The sequence below is a fragment of the Mercenaria mercenaria genome, chromosome 4, assembly GCF_021730395.1.
Source record: "Mercenaria mercenaria strain notata chromosome 4, MADL_Memer_1, whole genome shotgun sequence".
Taxonomy (NCBI): domain Eukaryota; kingdom Metazoa; phylum Mollusca; class Bivalvia; order Venerida; family Veneridae; genus Mercenaria; species Mercenaria mercenaria.
The window spans coordinates 72,961,754-72,981,012 of NC_069364.1; the positions used below are offsets into that span (position 1 = coordinate 72,961,754).

The 19,259-nt window shown below is 34.9% G+C and overlaps 1 protein-coding gene across 8 annotated transcripts in view; it reads left to right on the forward strand.

Moving 5' to 3' along the window:
- LOC123552137 (phosphatidylinositol-binding clathrin assembly protein LAP-like) overlaps window positions 1-19,259 on the forward strand; it is a 48,103-nt gene that overhangs the window by 532 nt on the left and 28,312 nt on the right. For 7 of the 8 annotated variants that reach the window (XM_045341547.2, XM_045341553.2, XM_045341552.2 and 4 more), the window contains exons 2-11: window positions 6,226-6,368; window positions 8,816-8,891; window positions 9,318-9,460; window positions 9,950-10,006; window positions 10,391-10,502; window positions 11,093-11,199; window positions 11,646-11,687; window positions 13,357-13,383; window positions 15,873-15,964; window positions 18,636-18,753. In XM_045341547.2, the coding sequence (XP_045197482.2) occupies window positions 6,226-6,368; window positions 8,816-8,891; window positions 9,318-9,460; window positions 9,950-10,006; window positions 10,391-10,502; window positions 11,093-11,199; window positions 11,646-11,687; window positions 13,357-13,383; window positions 15,873-15,964; window positions 18,636-18,753 (917 nt within the window). The remainder of the gene's footprint in view (window positions 1-6,225; window positions 6,369-8,815; window positions 8,892-9,317; window positions 9,461-9,949; window positions 10,007-10,390; window positions 10,503-11,092; window positions 11,200-11,645; window positions 11,688-13,356; window positions 13,384-15,872; window positions 15,965-18,635; window positions 18,754-19,259) is intronic. The other variant, XM_045341549.2, reaches the window with a different exon arrangement.

Genomic DNA, 19,259 nt, shown 5'->3' on the forward strand with positions numbered 1-19,259 from the left:
GAATGCTTTAGGAACGTCAAGAAACCAAGCAATCATTAGCAGGCCTCTGCAAAATTGTTTTTCAACATCACTAAAGACTGGTGTTAAGGTATGCAGATATAGGAGTCCCCACTTCGCTCATATCTAACATCATTGTCAATATATAACACTGACTTTAGATAAAATTTGTCTGATTCTACACACCACTACAAATTTGTCTGAATCAAGCAACACTGGTTAAGGTAACTGCTAACCATAATTACAGTACTGAAATACTGTTGATATACTGCATTAAAAAACAGGCGCAGCCTTGAAAATCTGTCAATAAATATATGCATTATCATATCCCTTCGACATAATATACTATGAAATCTCCCAAATGCAGCACCCAAGCTTCTCCCGAGACACCTGACATCGAAGAAAAGTATTCCGCAATGTCTGTATATGAAGTGACCAATGAGTAATTTTGTAACAAAGAAAAGATCTGATTGAACATTGCCTGTGTATGATCCAACAAAATTAGCTTTACTAAGAACAACTGAATGCGCACAAGACTTTGACTTACTAGTTAAGATTAAAATAGATTAAATACGCATCATTTAAATATATATAGATAATGGACAAATGTGCAAACGAGAAGGGTAGATTTGACAGTTCCTTAGTCAGTTTTAGAATATGAGATTTACTTTTTTGTACACTATATTCATAATTACAGTGTTTTCCTTTTTAGTGGAAATGGTTGGGGCAAGTGCATGGATTATTTCCCAATAAACTTTGAAGAAATCTATCATTGCTGAATCAGGCATTAATATTTTAATTTCTTGTTTATCTATTTTAAGGACCGTATGCATAGTTTTGACATAGCTGATTTCTTATTTTATGATTAACCTTTACCCTACAATATTTCTAAAATGGACTGGTCTATCATTCAATTTTGGCATTACCATTTATTATTCGAAGGGGTGTTCACTGAAAATTTACAGACTGAATAGCGAACAGTACATGCAGACCATGATCAGCCGGCACAGATGTGCAGCGTGATCTTGGTCTGCACTGGTCGCAAAGGCAGAATCACTTGCCGCCAACAGACTAAAGGTTACTTATCAGATTCTGTCAACCTTGACAGAACTGGCAAAGTTCTGACAGTTTTTCATAGAAAAGGGGATGCTTAGATATGAATTACTGCGAGTAAATAATTATGTTCTAGCTCTGCTCTGAATATGATTATAAGCATAATCAACATTGAACAATGATTTGATTCAAAATTACCAGACATGTATTGCGCAAACAAGTTGACTGTGCAGAATTACCTGACACACAAACTAAACAGAAACAAGAGTGCTAAACCAGAATGATGCAGCTTCATGTACATTAGCCAGAAGCGGCTAAAATCGTCAAATCTGTGATCTTCCATAACCTGGTGTGTTGCAATGTGTGGGACTGCAGTTGCATAACAAGCAGATTGCACATATAACAAATGCAGTGGTTGGGCTTGAGAGAGAAAGATCTTGTATGCATTGATAATTTTTTTCTAGTAGTCAGTATTTTTGGAAGCATTTTAGCTGATGAGACACTTGCATTTAAATTTAGGTTAAGGATTTGTTATAACTGATTTCGCTGATAAATTTTTGATAATAATTGCATTATAAATTACATATCTTCTATAAATATATCAAATTTATCAGGGGTATTCAGACTGACGTCAATTATGAATATAATGATAATAATTTAATGATAACTTAGCCAAGGTCACATTGTGTTATGATAACTTAATTAATTGTCACTGTAATGTTTATCAGCATAGATAAAATAATGTTGGACATGTGCCTGTTATTTCCGTCAGTGATGTATGTCTATCTATATAGCCATTTGTTTGCACTGAGTGCAACAGGTTGCACATGTAAGACTATACCAGTCATGTATTCCATGAAATAGTACCTTTTAGAAGGAAGTATTGAATAAACCATAGATCATAATGAAATTTCCTTGTATGAGACCTAAAGATCTATAGATGCTTTAAATGATTTTTGTTGCAGTTATTATAATTTGGTATCACAGTCTGTTACGGAAATGATATGTACAGCATAACTGTCATACTGTAATATTATCTGAAAAGTGATCTTTAGATGAACTTCATGTAGAGCTATACATAAATTTCTGTTTGTCTTTGTGCTATACAAGCACCATAGCATAGTATGTTTTATGGCCAGATCATAATATACTGGTATACATACCTAAAAAAGGCTGTTTTGTTGGTCATGGTCCTGTGGTGGAGACTGGATTCAGGAACAGAATTTCAAGTGACACCTCTAGTCTCTCTGCTGTCTCTGGTATGTGTGGAGTTTGACGAAAACTTCAGGAAACTTTAAGATTTAACTTTATTTGTCTGCTTTTTCAGTTTCCTCCACCTCAGATTTAGTATTACCTTTTCATAAGTTTTTAGAAATACTGTAAGGTCCTAAAGACTTACAAAAAAAAATGGCTGATCAGCTTTGAACACTTAAAATTGTGAATCAGTGAGAGGGAAATTACACAGTACAGAAATTGCTGCAACAGACAATAGAAGAAAGTGACAGTGCAGAATGAACTTTACAGCCATTTTATTCATTAATCAGATATTTAAATAAAAATCTGAAACAAGATATGAGAAAGTGGGTGTTGAGCAATTAGTGCATGAAAATGCCTGCAGTTAAAAGTAATGGCTCATTAACATCATTTACATAGTAATATCAGTGTGTATACAGTTAACTTGTACAAGTATTGTTTCCATATAATTTGTAATGAACATTGTTAGTTTTATCAGATAAAGTGTATTACATATTGCTACACATTAAAGGTGCTTACTTTAATATTTAAGTTGATGAAACGCAATATGTTTGAACACAAAACAAAGAAACAATACTTGCCATTACATGCTGATACTTAGTGTTTTCTATTATAACTAATCAATACACTGCATTATACAATGGAATTGTTCCTCTAAAGCTTAAAACCATATGGACAAATAAAGCCTTTTATTATAAACTTGCTGTTGATTTTCTAGTACAGTACTAGTTCTATTGTAAACCATATTTTGAGTGATGATATATTGCTTGTAATGTATGTTGTTATATTTGGCTAATGCCTATTGGGATAGGACTGTTACAGCTAAAGTCATTGTTGCATTTAGCATGTTTATGCAGTTCATCATTTTATATATTTTCTGTGATTTTATATTTTCTTGTTCCTCAAATTAGCATGTTTTGTTTCATTCAGTAATATTTTCAAAGGATGATTTTTTTTTTATTATTTAACTGGTCATATGGTAGTCGCAGAATAAGCTTAGTTAAAGCTCGCATGTTCATACTTTGGATCATAGTTCTTGAAAATGAGAATAAAATGCCCATTTCTTGTTTCCATTGAAGATTGAAGCCTGTGAGCAGCTAATGTTTTTGTTGTTATGAAAGGTAAAAAATTCCTGTCCATAAATATATAGTTGAGAACTTAGTTTTCTGTAATTGTCTGGGTATTTAAAAGTGTTGCCTGTTCTGCTGCCTATAATTGTTAACATATATTCTGTCACCAATTTCCCTACGTTTCTTGTCTGTTTCTAGTAGACAGCTAGTGCTGTCATAATGCTTTCACATACAAGACATAAAACAATTGATTAAGGTTATAATTTATTGTACAGTTTCTTTAAAAAGATATGAAAAGAGATCTGTCTCATTATGTCTTTGATGATTTCTCATGTTTTAAACATTCTGCTTCATGTTTCAATCTCTAACAGTAAAACTATACATTTAAGAAGTATAGTAACATAATTCTGGGTTATAATTTCTTGAAAGTCTTGAATACAATAGTTATTCAAAGACCAGTTATTTTGGGGTCTTATATCTTGGAATCAGTTTACATTTTTAAGTGGACAGTTAAAATTTGCTGTTGTTTCTCTTACCTTCAACCAAATCAAGTGAAGCATGCTACTAGATGCAGAACTGTAAGGAGACAAATTATAAGTATTTATTTAGTCCTTTAAGGGGAGTTAACAATTAGCATTATTGTCTAAAGGACACAAAGATTAGTTTGACAGGAGGTCTTGACTTATATTGATTCTCAAAAATGGGCTTGGAACACTGGTTTGGAATGAATTGTGTCAAAGTACTTACTATTTAGCTGGAATTGATTCTAACAAGTACGTTCATTCACCAGGCTTTAAAGTATTGATTGCTTGGTAGTAGGCTCATTGATTTTGCGATATCTCCAGTATGGGCAATAACAGTTTTTTTTTCCTCCTCCCTCGCTTATATATTAATGTAAATTATATAGATCTAGTTTATGTTGCATCGTTGCTGAAGAACTGTAGAAATTCTGTCTCTAAGTGCATATGTTATATAAGCAGATTGCCTTTGGTTCAAAGAAATTTTCTTATATTTCATTATTAATATGGCAAAGTCTGGCACCTTCAAGGGTAGGCTTTCCTCCATTATTCATCGGTAAGATTTGTCCTTGACATAGACTGTAATATGTTACTGCCTGTCATTAGCTCAATGATACTGCAACTAAGTTATATTTGCTTGGTTCTGTGTTTGTCAACGTTGTTGGACATTGATTTATCTTCTAGAACAACCAAAGCTAATTTAGTCTAATTAACTATCATTGTTTAAAAGTGTTCATACAACTTGTAGCAGTAATAAACTGTATGTAGTTTGATTGAGGGATTTATTGTCATTTCAGTACAAATCATTGATTTCCTCTACAAGCATGTCCTAACCAGTGGTTACCTTCCCTTTCAACCATTTAGATGGTACATTTGTATTTGTTTAGAAAAAGTTTTACTTCGATTCAAAATATTCAATTCTATGAACATGTCCAGACTACAATGTGTTCTCGGCTTGTTAAGTGCCTAAACTTTTAAAAGTACTGGTAGAATGAATATTTTTCTGTAAGTCAGAAATATTTGTGAGAGATTTATTTTCACAATATTAGCTTTCTGTCAGTATCCGCAAAAAATAAGTACTTGTATAAATGCTGTTGATGTTATAAATAGTTACATACGTTTTTCATACTTGCCATTTATCACAAAATATTCTATCACATATCAAAAATACTCTTCTACATATCCCACATATTCTACCACTTATCACAACTATTCTACCACATAGTACAGGTTCCAGAATATAATACCATATATCACGGATAGTCTACTACATATCAGAAATAGTCTACTATATATCATGGTTTTTCTACCAAATATAAATATTATACCATTTATCACGGATATTTTACCACATATCACAAATGTTTTACCATATATAACAGATATACCATATATCACAAATATTCTACCACATTCCCAGATATTCTACCACATATCTCAAATATTCTACTATATATATCATGGATACTCTACAATATTTCACAAATATTCTATCGTGCACACCAATTTTATTTTGAAAAATATTGGAAATCCTCTTAAAAATATCTGATTTCACAGCATCTTGTCAAGAAATGAGGTGTTTACAACTTCATTTCCTGTCTGACTTCAATCTGAACAGACCAGGAAATGAAGTAATTGGTTTTGAAATTTCTGAAGAAGTTTGTTAGAAGAAAGGATGTAAAGAGGGAAATGATCAAATCTGAATAGCACTTCCACCACATGTCTCTTTATAATTTATGTGTTTCAGAAATGTAATACATGATTTACTTGAACAAACACTTGCTGTATTGTCCTGCACTTAGTTCAACTTAAGATAGAAATATGATTAAATTAAAGCCCATAAGTCCATCTAGAATAAAAGGAATGTGTGTGCAAAAGTATTAAACAAAACCAATTTAATACTTCCAACCTTTTTGTATCCTGAGCATCAAAAGCATCTGGATTAGTGTTGTAACTACCCGATTAGTCATATAAATGAGTGAGTCAGTATTAAAGTACTGTTCACTTAGTGAGTTGTGAAGAACAGACTCTGCAGGTTGCAAAATTTCATTTGGCTTCATGACTTGTATCTGCAGTCATTTTTATAGATAAAGAAGAAACACTAATCATTTGGACCTTTGATTGTTAAAGTCTTTAACCAAAAGGTCATTTGCAATACTGTTTGTGTGCAGTGCAGTCATAGCTGAGAATGTATATCTAAATACCTCAGAGAAATATTCTGATTTAAATTTGGTCTCAAATAGCATCTTTCTTTTGCAAAATACTGTCTGCTGGGGGTTTTAAACAACATCCGTTTCTTTAGTATTTACTGATCAGTATGTTTTTTGTTTCAGATTTATTACAGTGTACAAATGAGCCGAATGTATCTATACCTCAACTAGCAGACCTTCTCATAGAGAGGACTCAGCAGACCAGCTGGGTTATAGTTTTCAAGTCCCTCGTTACAATTCATAATCTTATGAACTATGGAAATGAGGTAAGCAACAAGACAGTCACAATATTTTTTCCTTTCAAAATTTCATGCTGCTTACCAAAATGTGTCTTTCATCAGTACAAACATAACTGACAGTGTCTGTAATGCTTAGATATGATTGTTTATGCCCCTCTTCGAAGAAGGAGGGGTATATTGTTTTGCAGATGTCGGTCGGTCTGTCGGTCGTCGGAATGTAGACCAATCCATTTCCAGACGATAACTCAAGAACTCTTGGGCCTAGGATCATGAAAGTTGATAGGGAGGTTGATCATCACCAGCAGATGACCCCTATTGATTTTGAGGTCTGTATGTCAAAGGTCAAGGACACAGTGACCCTGAATAGTAAAACGGTTTCCGGATGATGTCAAGAACACTTGGGCCTAGGATCATGAAAGTTGATAGGGAGGTTGGTCATGACCAGCAGATGACCCCTATTGATTTTGAGGTCAGTATGTTAAAGGTCAAGGTCACTGTGACCCTGAACAGTTTAATGGTTTCCGGATGATAACTCAAGAACACTTAGGCCTATGGTCACGAAAGTTGACAGGGAGGTTGGTCATGACCAGCAGATGATCCCTATTGATTTTGAGGTCAGTATGTCACAGGTCAAGGTCACAGTGACCAGGAACAGTAAAATGGTTTCCGGGCAATAACTCAAGAACGCTTGGGCCTAGTTTCAGGAAAATTGATAGTTAGGTTGGCCATGACCAGCAAATGACTCCTATTGATTTTGAGGTCATTAGGTCAAAGGTCAAGGTCACATTGGCCAGGAACAGTTAAACGGTTTCTGATCTTCTTGTCCAAAACCATAGGGCCTAGGGCTCTGATATTTGGTATGTAGCAAAATCTAGTGGTCCTCTACCAAGAGCGTTCAGATTATTTCCCTGGGGTCAAATATGGCCCCACCCCGGAGGTCGCATGGTTTATATAGACTTATATAGGAAAAAACTTTGAAAAACCTCTTGTCCAAAACCACAGGGCCTAGGGCTTTGATATTTTGTATATGACATCATCTAATGGTCCTCTACTAAGATTGTTCAAATTATCCCCTAGGGTCAAATATGGCTCCACCCTGGGGGTCACATGGTTTACATAGACTTAGGGAAAAACTTTGAAAATCTTCTTGTCCAAACCACAAAGACTATGGCTTTGATATTTTGTAATGTAGCATCATCTAGTGGTTCTCTACCAAGTTTGTTCAAATTATCCCTCTAGGGTCAAATATGGCCCCACCCCAGGGGTCACATGGTCATATAGACTTATATAGGGAAAAACTTAGAATCTTCATGTCCATAACTTACATCATTCAAATTTGGACCATATGTATAGTTTTGAGTGGCAAGATGAACCTTGACATGAGTTGACCTTGTTATTGACCTAGTGACCTACTTTCACATTTTTGAAGGTACAGCCTTCAAATTTGGACCACAGGCATAGGTTTGTGTTCCAAAATAAAATTTGACCTTGATTTTGACCTAGTGACCTACTTTCACATTTCTCAAGCTACAGCCTTCAAATTTGAACCACAAGCATAGTTTTGTGTACTAAAATGAACTTTGATCTTGAGATTGACCTAGTGACCTACTTTCACATTTCTCAAGCTACAGACTTCAAATTTGGACCACATGCATATTTTTGTGTTCTGAATTGAAATATGATACTGATTTTTACCTATTACCTACTTTCACATTTCTCAAGCTACAGCCTCCAAATTTGAAGCACATGCATAGGTCTGTCTACCGAAATGAATTTTGACCTTGAATTTGATCTGGTAACCTACTTTCACATTTCTCAAGCCACAGCTTTCAAATTTGGACCACATACACATTGTTTTGTACCGAAATGAAATTTGGCCTTGATTTTGACCTTGAGCTAGTCTTGAAAATATGGCTCAGTGGATGGCGCCAAGATCACTCTGTAATCTCTTGTTAGGTTAATAGGTTAAAGGTCAAGGTCAGATTAAACCAGAATGGTAGAACTTTTGTTTACAGTGAGCATATAATTTCTGTTCCTTGTGAAATTACTGAATGCATCAAGGGGGGCATTTCGTGTTCGACGAGCTCTTGTTTTGTATAGTTTTGATCTAGATAAGGTATAAATGAAATAATAATGGCAGTTATGGAAAGCAGAAGCTGTCTCATTCAATATTGAAATAGAAGTAATTATAATTATGCTGTTGTATACGCTATACTGGCCAGTGTGTTTGGAGGTAAATCCTCGGTTTTAAGTTGAGCAGAATGTCCATTATTGCCTTATGTTTGGTGAAAGACTGCATATTTTAGAAGGTTCCCCACTCTGTAGTCAGAAAGAGCCAAATTCTTTTCTTTGCTATCTTTTCCTTAGCTTTTAAATGTATCAGCTGGAATAGTCTTTATATAAAACTATTTTTAATACTGAGTTGCAAATACTCGGATCATTGCTAGTGTTTAATTACTGTTGTTGTATTTCAGAGATTCACACAGTACTTGGCATCAAACAATTGTTCATTCAATCTGTCAAACTTTGTTGACAAAACTGGTGTGCAAGGTAACTCTCAGTCTCTGTTTAAACCCCCTAAAACTCTTACACCTATATACATAATTATATATGGTAGTTGAAGCTGTAAAAATTTTAAGTTTCCGACTAATTGTTAAATATTATTCATAATACAGCTGCTTATTCGAAATTTGTCATAAGTTCAAAAAAATATTTCTATTTAATTTATTTTTTTTTGCAGAAATATGAAGGTGTTATATATTTTAACTTCTGTATCTCTGTGTAAAAATATATGTAGTCACAAAGTCAAATATGGACATGTCAATCGTGTTAATCAAAATGATTTTGTGTAAAAAATTTACATATTGCAGGACAGATCTAATATTCAAAAAATAAATAAATAAAATTTCAGAATCCTTGCATCTTTGACAGCTAAAACCTTTCTATCAATACAAAACAAAGAATACTATATTTCAGGTTATGATATGTCAACGTTTATCCGAAGATATGCCAAATACCTGAACGAGAAAGCCGTTACCTACAGGTTGATGGCTTTTGATTTCTGCAAAGTGAAGCGAGGCAGCGATGATGGCTTACTACGTACAATGAATTCAGAAAAGGTCAGTATAAACATGGTGTTGCTAAGGTCAGTGCAAACTTAATGTGTTGTTGCTAACGTCAGTGGTTTTATTTTGTCACCGTTACGAGTGCAGATTATTGTTGTTACCAAGATTTATGTTTAGGCAGTGCAAAGTAAGAACAAGTAAGACCAAACTGAACTCAGAATGCAGGTGACGGAACTGTTACCAAAACTGGTAAGGTCAAGGTTTATCAAGACTCGCCATGTACCAAAATATTAATCCAAGTTGTAACTATCAAGATCTGAGAAGAAGTTATACAGTGCATTGTACTGGAGGAGCCTGTATCTTCAGTCAAATTATAATAGTGGAATTATAGTACATAATCAGACTTTTGAATTTGATTGGTTCTTGTTATTTCCTGTATTTAAAGATTTTTTATGACTTAATGCTGGTTATGATTAAATCATAGATATGTTTTTGTGACTTGTACATTGTTATTGTTATGAGTAAAATATTTTTGTTTTTCAGTTATTGAAGACTTTACCAGTTTTACAAAAACAAATAGATGCATTATTAGAATTTGATGTAAGTATTTTTTTTGTTTAGCATAAAATTCTGTTTGCTAGTCAAGGTTTGTGTTGATTCTGTATATTTAGGAAACTGAATTGTGCTCATTAATCTCTGTTAACCTGGAATTATAAAAAAGCGCTGTGCTTCTATATCTTGGGTATTCACAAGAACTAAATGGATCACAATTTAGTAATTTTCGGATGATCACAAATAAGTAACTTTCTGATGATCATAATTTATTGATTTTTTGATGATTACAGGTTAGTAAATTTCAAATGATTAAAGTGAAGTAATTTTTAGATGAACACAAGAATCATTTTTGGTCATGTTAAAATTGAAATTCAAAGTGAGATTATCTTTTAGATAAGGAAGATAACTTATTGAACTTATTTTTTTCAGTGTACGGCAAATGAGCTGACAAATGGTGTGATAAATGCAGGATTTATGTTGCTGTTTAAAGATCTTATACGTTTATTTGCCTGTTATAATGATGGTACAATAAACTTATTAGGTGAGTATGTAATTATAGTAGCTTATAAATATTTGAGGAATGTCGGTGGTTCTACCCAGGTGCTCGCTCGTGATTAAATAATGCACGGAGGGGCACCTGTTATCTTTCTCCACCATCAAACCATATGACTATAATTGTGTTGGTGCGACGTTAAACCCAACAAAATAAGATAAATATAGATATTTGAAAAACAAGGTCAGTATGCTTTGACTCTATTTGAAGGATACTTCTAAGGGTGTAGATCATGTAGGCAGACATTAAACAAGAGATCATGCTTTCTGCATACCTGTTCAGCAAAAATATGTTATAAAATTCCACAGTACACTTGTAGAGGATTGCCCCTCAACACTGTACCGGGTAACTTAGTACTCCCAGTTACGGGGCACAGTTTTCAACAGGGTAAGGTTGTCACACCAGTGCCAAAACGTTATTACCTGTCTGTGCACCCTGGATAATACATGTTTGAATTAGAAGTCTTGGTGGTTTCTAAATGGAGTATTATTGTCGTTGGGAGCAGACAAAATAACTGATTTGTTGAATTTAGCTTAAATAACGCAGTGTATAAGTTTCATTACCTTTTTTATTTGCAGAGAAATTTTTTGATATGAACAAGAAGCAGTGTAAAGAGGCATTAGATATTTATAAAAAGTTTTTAGTACGGATGGATAAAGTCTCAGAGTTCCTTAAAGTAGCAGAGGTAAGTCCTAAGTTATAGACAGTTGCCACTTACTGTTATGACATATGGAAATTGATTTTTACGAGAAAATTTAAAGTTTTATGATTTGGTGTCACTTTTTGCTGGGATAAATTTTAGAAAGTAATTAGATGGATCGTGTAATACAAATAATGATAGATCATTTTGTACATGATTTGCATAAGTCTAATTTTTGGGACTGATACATGAATATCAATTAAAACTTAAGACTATTAATTCAACATAAAGTCTGGATGATTTTGGAGTCAATTTTTACATTGATTTGTATGAAATCTCAACTTGCAGTTTGAAAATTTCATTTAGATTTCCTGATTATGCGGGTGAAAACAAGATAAAATTTAAGCTTTTATATGATGCAGCTTAGGTAACATTGAGTACAAACAAGTGAAACAGCATATCTGTTATATTGTGATTTTTGTGTTTTACAGAGTGTTGGTATAGATAAAGGAGATATTCCCGACTTAGCAAAGGTAAGCTATGTATCACTTGGTTACATGTAACACTAGACTAGTGGATCACTGTCACCATAAATGTAGTAAAGTCAAAATCTTAGAATAAACAAAACAGCCAAATTCTATTTTCATATAAAAACATTTTTTCAAACGTCCGATATTATTTTGTAGATGTTATTATTTTCAAGCTACAGTGTTTATTTCAGTTTACTTCACTTATTGTACCCCCCGACAGCAAAGTTGTAAGGGGGGGTATACTGGTTTCAGGTTGTCTGTCTGTCTGTCTGTCCGTCTGTCTGTCCGTAGACGCAATCTTGTGCGCACCATCTCTCCTTATCCCCTTGACAGAATTTAATGAAACTTCACACAAGTGATCAGTACCAACAGTAGTTGTGCATGGGGCATGTTAGGTTCTTTTAGAAAAAAAATTTGCAGAATTATGGGACTTTGTTTTTTTGTAACTATACTATATACATAGACACAATCTTGTGCGCACCATCACTCCTCATCCCCTTGACACAATTTAATGAAACTTCACACAAGTGATCAGTACCAACAGTAGTTGTGCATGGGGCATGTTAGGTTCTTTTAGAAAAAAAAATTGCAGAGTTATGGGACTTTGTTTTTTTGTTACTATACTATATACATAGACACAAACTTGTGCGCACCATCTCTCCTCATCCCCTTGACACAATTTAATGAAACTTCACACAAGTGATCAGTAACAACAGTAGTTGTGCATGGGGCATGTTAGGTTCTTTCAGAAAAAAAATTTGCAGAGTTATGGGACTTTGTTTTTTTGTTACTATACTATATACATAGACACAATCTTGTGTGCACCATCTCTCCTCATCACCATGACACAATTTAATGAAACTTCACACAAGTGATTAGTAACAACAGTAGTTGTGCATGGGGCATGTTAGGTTCTTTCAGCGACAAAAATTGCAGAGTTATGGGACTTTGTTTCTTGTTAACATACTACATACATACAGTCTGCATATGCAATCCCTTACACACAATGTAATGAAACTTCACACAAGTGATCAGTACCAACCCTAGTTGTGCATGGTGCATGTTACATTCTTTTAGATAAATATTCTGCCTAGTTATGGGACTTTGTTTTTTGTTACTATACTGTATACATACAGTCTATAAATATTCTGCCTAGTTATGGGACTTTGTTTTTTGTTACTATACTGTATACATACAGTCTATATACATACAGTCCACATAATTATGCAGTCTTGTGTGCGTCAAATTGCAATGTACTGTGTCAGTGCATGCTGGGGGTACATTCATCACCTTTAGTGATAGCTCTAGTTTTGTTTTGCTTTTTTTTTTCAACCATTGTAAAGCTTTACATACTTCAGACACTTACACTTTGTATGTAAAAAGGACATTGATGTGACGTTTACTTGAAGGCAAAAGTCAGTGTTTCGTTTCCATTGATGAAACGTTTTTTTGCGTAAAATTCATAAAAATTATTTATATAATACAGGTATAGCATCTAGAAAAAACAGTAAGGTCCATTCCATAGTTAATGTAAAAAATTGGACATAACTTTGATGTTGTTGTTTTTTTTTTTTTTCGAAAAAAAGATGTGATGGTCAGAAGTATGTCCAGTTTTACAGTGTTACAGTTGTGACAAAGTTTAGTTAGTTCATATATTTTGTTCACTTCCCAGGGTCTTATAGGCAGTTCAAAAGAACATGTAAGTCTGTGTTTGAACAATTCATGCATGATCTTGCTATTCATTTGTTGACTTGTCAAGTCTGGTTCGGATCTCAATTCTGCACTTGCTGGTGAAGTTTTTACCAGAATCCTAAGAAACCCATGCATTATTGAAGTCCTGAAACATCTGAAGACATATACTTGCTGTGTACAAAACAACAGATGAATAGAAAGCCATGCTTCTATCTGTTTTTACCCACTTCAGTCGGCACTCTTCATTTAACTGCTTCACTAGAGGTCAAGGTCATAGTTCATCTGCTCTGCTCTTTTTGCTAAAACAAAATTGCTAACAAAAAGGAATTTTAATTTTATGGACAAAAAAGTTAACTTTTGGTGAGAGCACAGTATTTTTTTCTGGTAAGCTGGAGAATTGATTTTTAGCTCATCTGATTTTTTGGAAAAAAAAAATGATGAGTTATTGTCATCACTTGATCGGCGTCGGTATCGGTGTCTGCATCGGCGTTGCCTGGTTAAGTTTTATGTTTAGGTCAGCTTTTCTCCTAAACTATCAAAGCTATTGCTTTGAAACTTGCAACACTTGTTCACCATCAATAGCTGACCCTGTACAGCAAAAAGCATAACTCCATCCTGCTTTTTGCAAGAATTATGGCCCCTTTTGGACTTAGAAAATATCAGATTTCTTGGTTAAGTTTTATGTATAGGTTAACTTTTCTCCTAAACTATTCAAGCTATTGCTTTGAAACTTGCAACAGTTGTTCACCATCATAAGCTGACTATGTACATCAAGAAACATAACTCCACCCTGCTTTTTGCAAGAATTATGGCCCCTTTTGGACTTAGAAAATCATGGGTAGGACAATTTTTCTATTATACAAAAAAAAGATGAGCGTCAGCACCCGCAAGGCGGTGCTCTTGTTGTTTATTGGAAGGAGGATAAATTTTGCAGTGGGCAACAAGTGTTACATGAGTGCAGGAATGGGGCAATAGTTTCAGTTTTTAGCATGAGAATTTGAAAGACAACTAACCTTTAGCCTGCTAAATTTCTAAAATGGACTTGTCTATCATTCAATTTGGACAGTACCATTTATTTGATGGGGTGTTCATTTACTGACTGAATAGCGAACAGGGCAGACCATGAACAGACTGCATGGATGTGCAGGCAGATCTTGGTCTGCACTGGCTGCAAAGGCAGAACCACTAGTCACTGGCAGGCTAAAATTTATGCTAGTAAGCTCTAGTCTAGAATTGAATTTTCTCATTGATAATTCACCATTTGCAAGAGATTTGCTATGGACAATAGAATCAATTTTTCTTAAAGGCCAGAGAATTTATTTTGGAAACCTTTTATAGACAGATATACTATGACATTGTGGTCTCTTCAGGAGCAACTAATCAGGTATAATAACTTCAAACCAGATACACATAATGTGTAAATATCATGGAAACTAAAAGCTACAGTTAAGGAATTTTTTATATGTCATAGAAATTTGATTGTATAGCGGTGCATTTTGACCAGATTCTGTATTGTTTTGTTGTGAAGCATTTCACAAAGGTAATCAGTGTTTCAAGCTTATTTGTTTCTGTGTGAAGGAAAACACCTTTAAAACTGGCTGGTGTAGACCTGTTTTAAATAATGGGAGACATTTTTTCAAAAACTTAAAAAGGAGTGCCTGTTTAACTCAGACAATGTAAGGGTAAAGTTCAGTTGACAGAGCAGGGTGCTCCGAATCAATTTTGAAATGCTAAGATTAAAGTGCTTGTAAATGTCACATCTTGTAACTTACGATGTTGCTTCAACAAAAAAACAGTACAGAATATGGATCCAAATATGGTATATTTCATTAGACAGTGCATTGAGAACTACTGTATTTAAATTCACTATGTACTGACTGACCTTTTGCATGGCAATGCATTAAGACCCTGGGGAGGCCACATCTTGTGTAGAGCTAACTTTCGTGTATTATACAAATATTTATATTTAGTCACTAAATGACTAATACTGATTGTTATTATGTCATATGCTTGCATTAAACTGCTGGCAGTAATTGAAAATAAGTGTTACTTATAGACAGACTGTTTTTAATATGTTTATACATTTAAAGAAATTGAAGAATATCTTTATTAAGATTGCTGAAATTTTTTTGCTCTTAAATGTTTGTAAAATAACATTTGCTTGTTGTTTTTGAAATCTGCTATAAATAAAAAACTGTCAGTGAAAACTTATATTTGCATACCGACAGTGTGCTTTGCTAAAGTAAAAGACATAGTGGTACTTGCCATCACAATTTCGTAATTTTCATTATTTGGTATAAAAAGTTATTGGAACATATTTTGAAAGTGCCTTTGCTTAAGAACATCAAAGAAAAATGTTCTGTAGGCATTGTTGATGGTTTGCCTATGTTTTTTGATTTTCAAGATATGAGAAGTTTCTGTTGTAAAGCTGATAGAAGTTTAGAAGGGAGAGTGATTTGGCAAGTTTATTATATCGCTATATGTTGAATATTTCAGGCACCTTCAAGTTTACTTGATGCGTTAGAAGAACATCTAAAGTCACTGGAGGGAAAGAAAGGCGTGGCAACAACTGTAGCACCACCACCAAAGTAAGTCATAACTGGATAGAAATGGTGCATCATCCTTGTGAACCATTCAGCAGAAATAGTAAACCATGCTTGTTCTCCCTTCAGCGAGTGGTGAACCATGTTCATCTTCCCTTCATCCAAAATTATGCACTGTGCTTATTATCCATTCTGAAGTAATATCGCACCATACTCTATCCCTTCTGAAGAAATGATGCACCATGCTTATTATCCCTTCTGAAGAAATGGTACATGTTCGTCATCACTTCTGAAGAAATCGTGCACCATGCTGATTATCCCTTCTGAAGAAATGGCACATGTTCGTCATCACTTCTGAAGAAATCGTGCACCGTGCTCGTAATTCCTTCTGAAGAAATTGTGCACCATGCTTGTTATCCCTTATGAAGAAATGGTGCACTGTGCACAATATCACATCTGAAGAAATAGTGTACAGTGCTTGCTCTCCCTTCTGAAGAAACAGTGTACCGTGCTTGTATCCCTTCTGAAGAAATGGTGCACCATGCCTGTAATCCTTTCTGAAGAAATGGTGCACCATGCTCATAATCTCTTCGGAAGAAATGGTGCACCTTTCTCTTTATTCCTTCTGAAGAAATTGCCTGTTATCCCGTCTGAAGAAGTGGTGCACCATGCCTGTAATCCCTTCAAAAGAAATGGTGCACAATCCTTGTTATCCCTTCTAAAGAAAAAAAATAGTGCACTTTGCTTGTTATCCCTCCTGAAGAAGTGGTGGACAATGCCTGTTATCCCTCCAGAAGAAGTGGTGCACCATGCCTGTTATCCCGTCTGAAGAAATGGTGCACCATGACTGTTATCACTCCTGAAGAAGTGGTGCACCATGCCTGTTATCTCTTCCAAAGAAATAGTGCATCATCCTTGTTATCCCTTCTAAAGAAAAAAAATAGTGCACCTTGCTTGTTATCCCTCCTGAAGAAGTGGTGCATCATGCCTGTTATCCCGTCTGAAGAAATGGTACACCATGTCTGTTATCCTTTCTGAAGAAAATTTAATGGTGTTACCATGCCTGTTATCCCTCTTTAAGAAATAGTGTACCATGCTCATCACTTATGAAGAAATTGTGCACCATGCTCTTTATCCATTCAGCATGCCTGTGTGACACATATAGAGATTTCAAATTGGTTATCAGTAAGTAAATAGCAAATTTCTAAAATGATAATTTTGTGTTTAACACATTGGCTTCAACTATGCATGCTTATAGGTATGTAGCTTTGCCCAAGCAGGCCTTCCCAGTTTGGACAATCAAGCTTTGAAAATCAGTAGTAACGGCAAGTCGCTGTCTTGACAACACGTGATAAATTACGTCTAGGTTTAGATTAAAAGGAAATCCATGATATATTTATAGCATTTTGTGGCCAGTTGCCATTAGATTAAAAACACAAGTTAAGGAAATAAAGTATTCACTGTCTTGCATTTGAATGATTCTAAAGTGGTCATTATGTCTCCCACCACACAGTGGTGTGGGAGACGTATTGATTTACACCAGTCTGTCTGTGTGTGTGTCTGTCACAAAGCTTGTCCGCACTAAGTCGAACATTTCTTATCCGATTTTCACCAAACTTGAACAAAATGTGTTTGACCATAAGGCCTCGGCCAAGTTCAATAACTAGCCAAATCGGTTTAGGCGTCTTGGAGTTATGGCCCTTGAATTACCAAAAATCGGTCTTTTTACTCTTGTCCGCACTCTAATTCAAATATTTCTCATCCAATCGTCACCAAACTTGAACAAAATGTGTTTGACAATGAGACCTCGGCCAAGTTCGATAACTAGCCAAATCGGTCCAGGCATTTTAGAGTTACGGCCCTTGAATTATCGAAAAATCGGCCTTTTTACTCTTGTCTGCACTCTAAGTCGAACATTTCTCATCTGATCTTCACCAAACTTAAATAAAATGTGTTTGACCATGAGACCTCGACCAGGTTCGATAACTAGTCAAATCGGTCCAGGCATTTTAGAGTTACGGCCCTTGAATTATCGAAAAATTGGCCTTTTTACTCATGTCCGCACTCTTAATCAAACATTTCTCATCCGATCTTCACCAAACTTGAACAAAATGTGTTTGACCATGAGACCTCGGCCAAGTTCAATAACTAGCCAAACCGGTCCAGGCATTTTGGAGTTACGGCCCTTGAATTATCAAAAAATGGGCCTTTTTACTCTTGTCGGCACTCTAAGTCGATCATTTCTCATCCGATCTTCACCAAACTTGAACAAAATGTGTTTGACCATGAGACCTCGGCCAAGTTTGATAACTAGCCAAATCGGTCCAGGCATTTTAGAGTTACGGCCCTTGAATTACCGAAAAAATCCGTCTGTTTACTCTGGTCCGCTCTCTAAGTCGAACATTTCTCATCCGATCTTCACCAAACTTGAACAAAATGTGTTTGGCCATAAGACCTTACCCAAGTTCGATAACTAGCCAAATCCGCCCAGGCACTTTTGATTTATGGCCCTTGAATTGCTGATTGGATCCACTCATCCAGACCTTCTAATTGGATCCACTCGTCTAAAACATCTAGAGAAACTAACATTTTTCATAGGGGCAGTTGTGGGAGACATGCACTTTTCTCAAAAGCATCTCTAGTTTTGTGTTTGTATTTGGCATATTAAACTCTTTATCTTATGACAGTTAAGTGATGTTTATATTTGTTGTTGCAGACCATCGGGCTATAATTCTGCCATCAACCAAATAGCTGGTAACAGTACAATACAAGTATCAGACGAGGAGAAACGTAAAATACTGGAGGAGGAGAGCAAACAACTACAACAATTAAAGGTAATAAGAACAGTTTTATTGGACAGGTTTTGCCTATGATTTCACTTGAATTCTCAAACAAGAGGCAGAACTCTGTGTATTTGGGATTTAGAGAGATTGGGGAGACATTGGAATAGGAGCTCATGTTTCTGTGGGAAGGAAGTACAATTTAATACAGTCTGGGTATATTTTTAAAAATTGTCTGATCATATATCAGTCTGAATTCTAGGAATTCTGCCTTTGGTGAAAACAATTTTCAGGACTTTTTTGTCTTGATATAATTCTTGCAGCAGTTGAATGTATCATGTTGCCAGTGGTCATGCTTTTGAAACAGAATAAAATACAACTTTACTGTTAAACATTATGGCTTATAAACAGACATGAAAGGTGCATTTTTGCATTTTCAAGCTGCATTATAGTTGCATTAATGTTGTTTTTTGTATGAATTTCTATCAATTTTAACTTAACTGAAATCATTTATAAAGGCTGTAGCTGTATTTATAAATCCTTATACAACCTGCTGTACT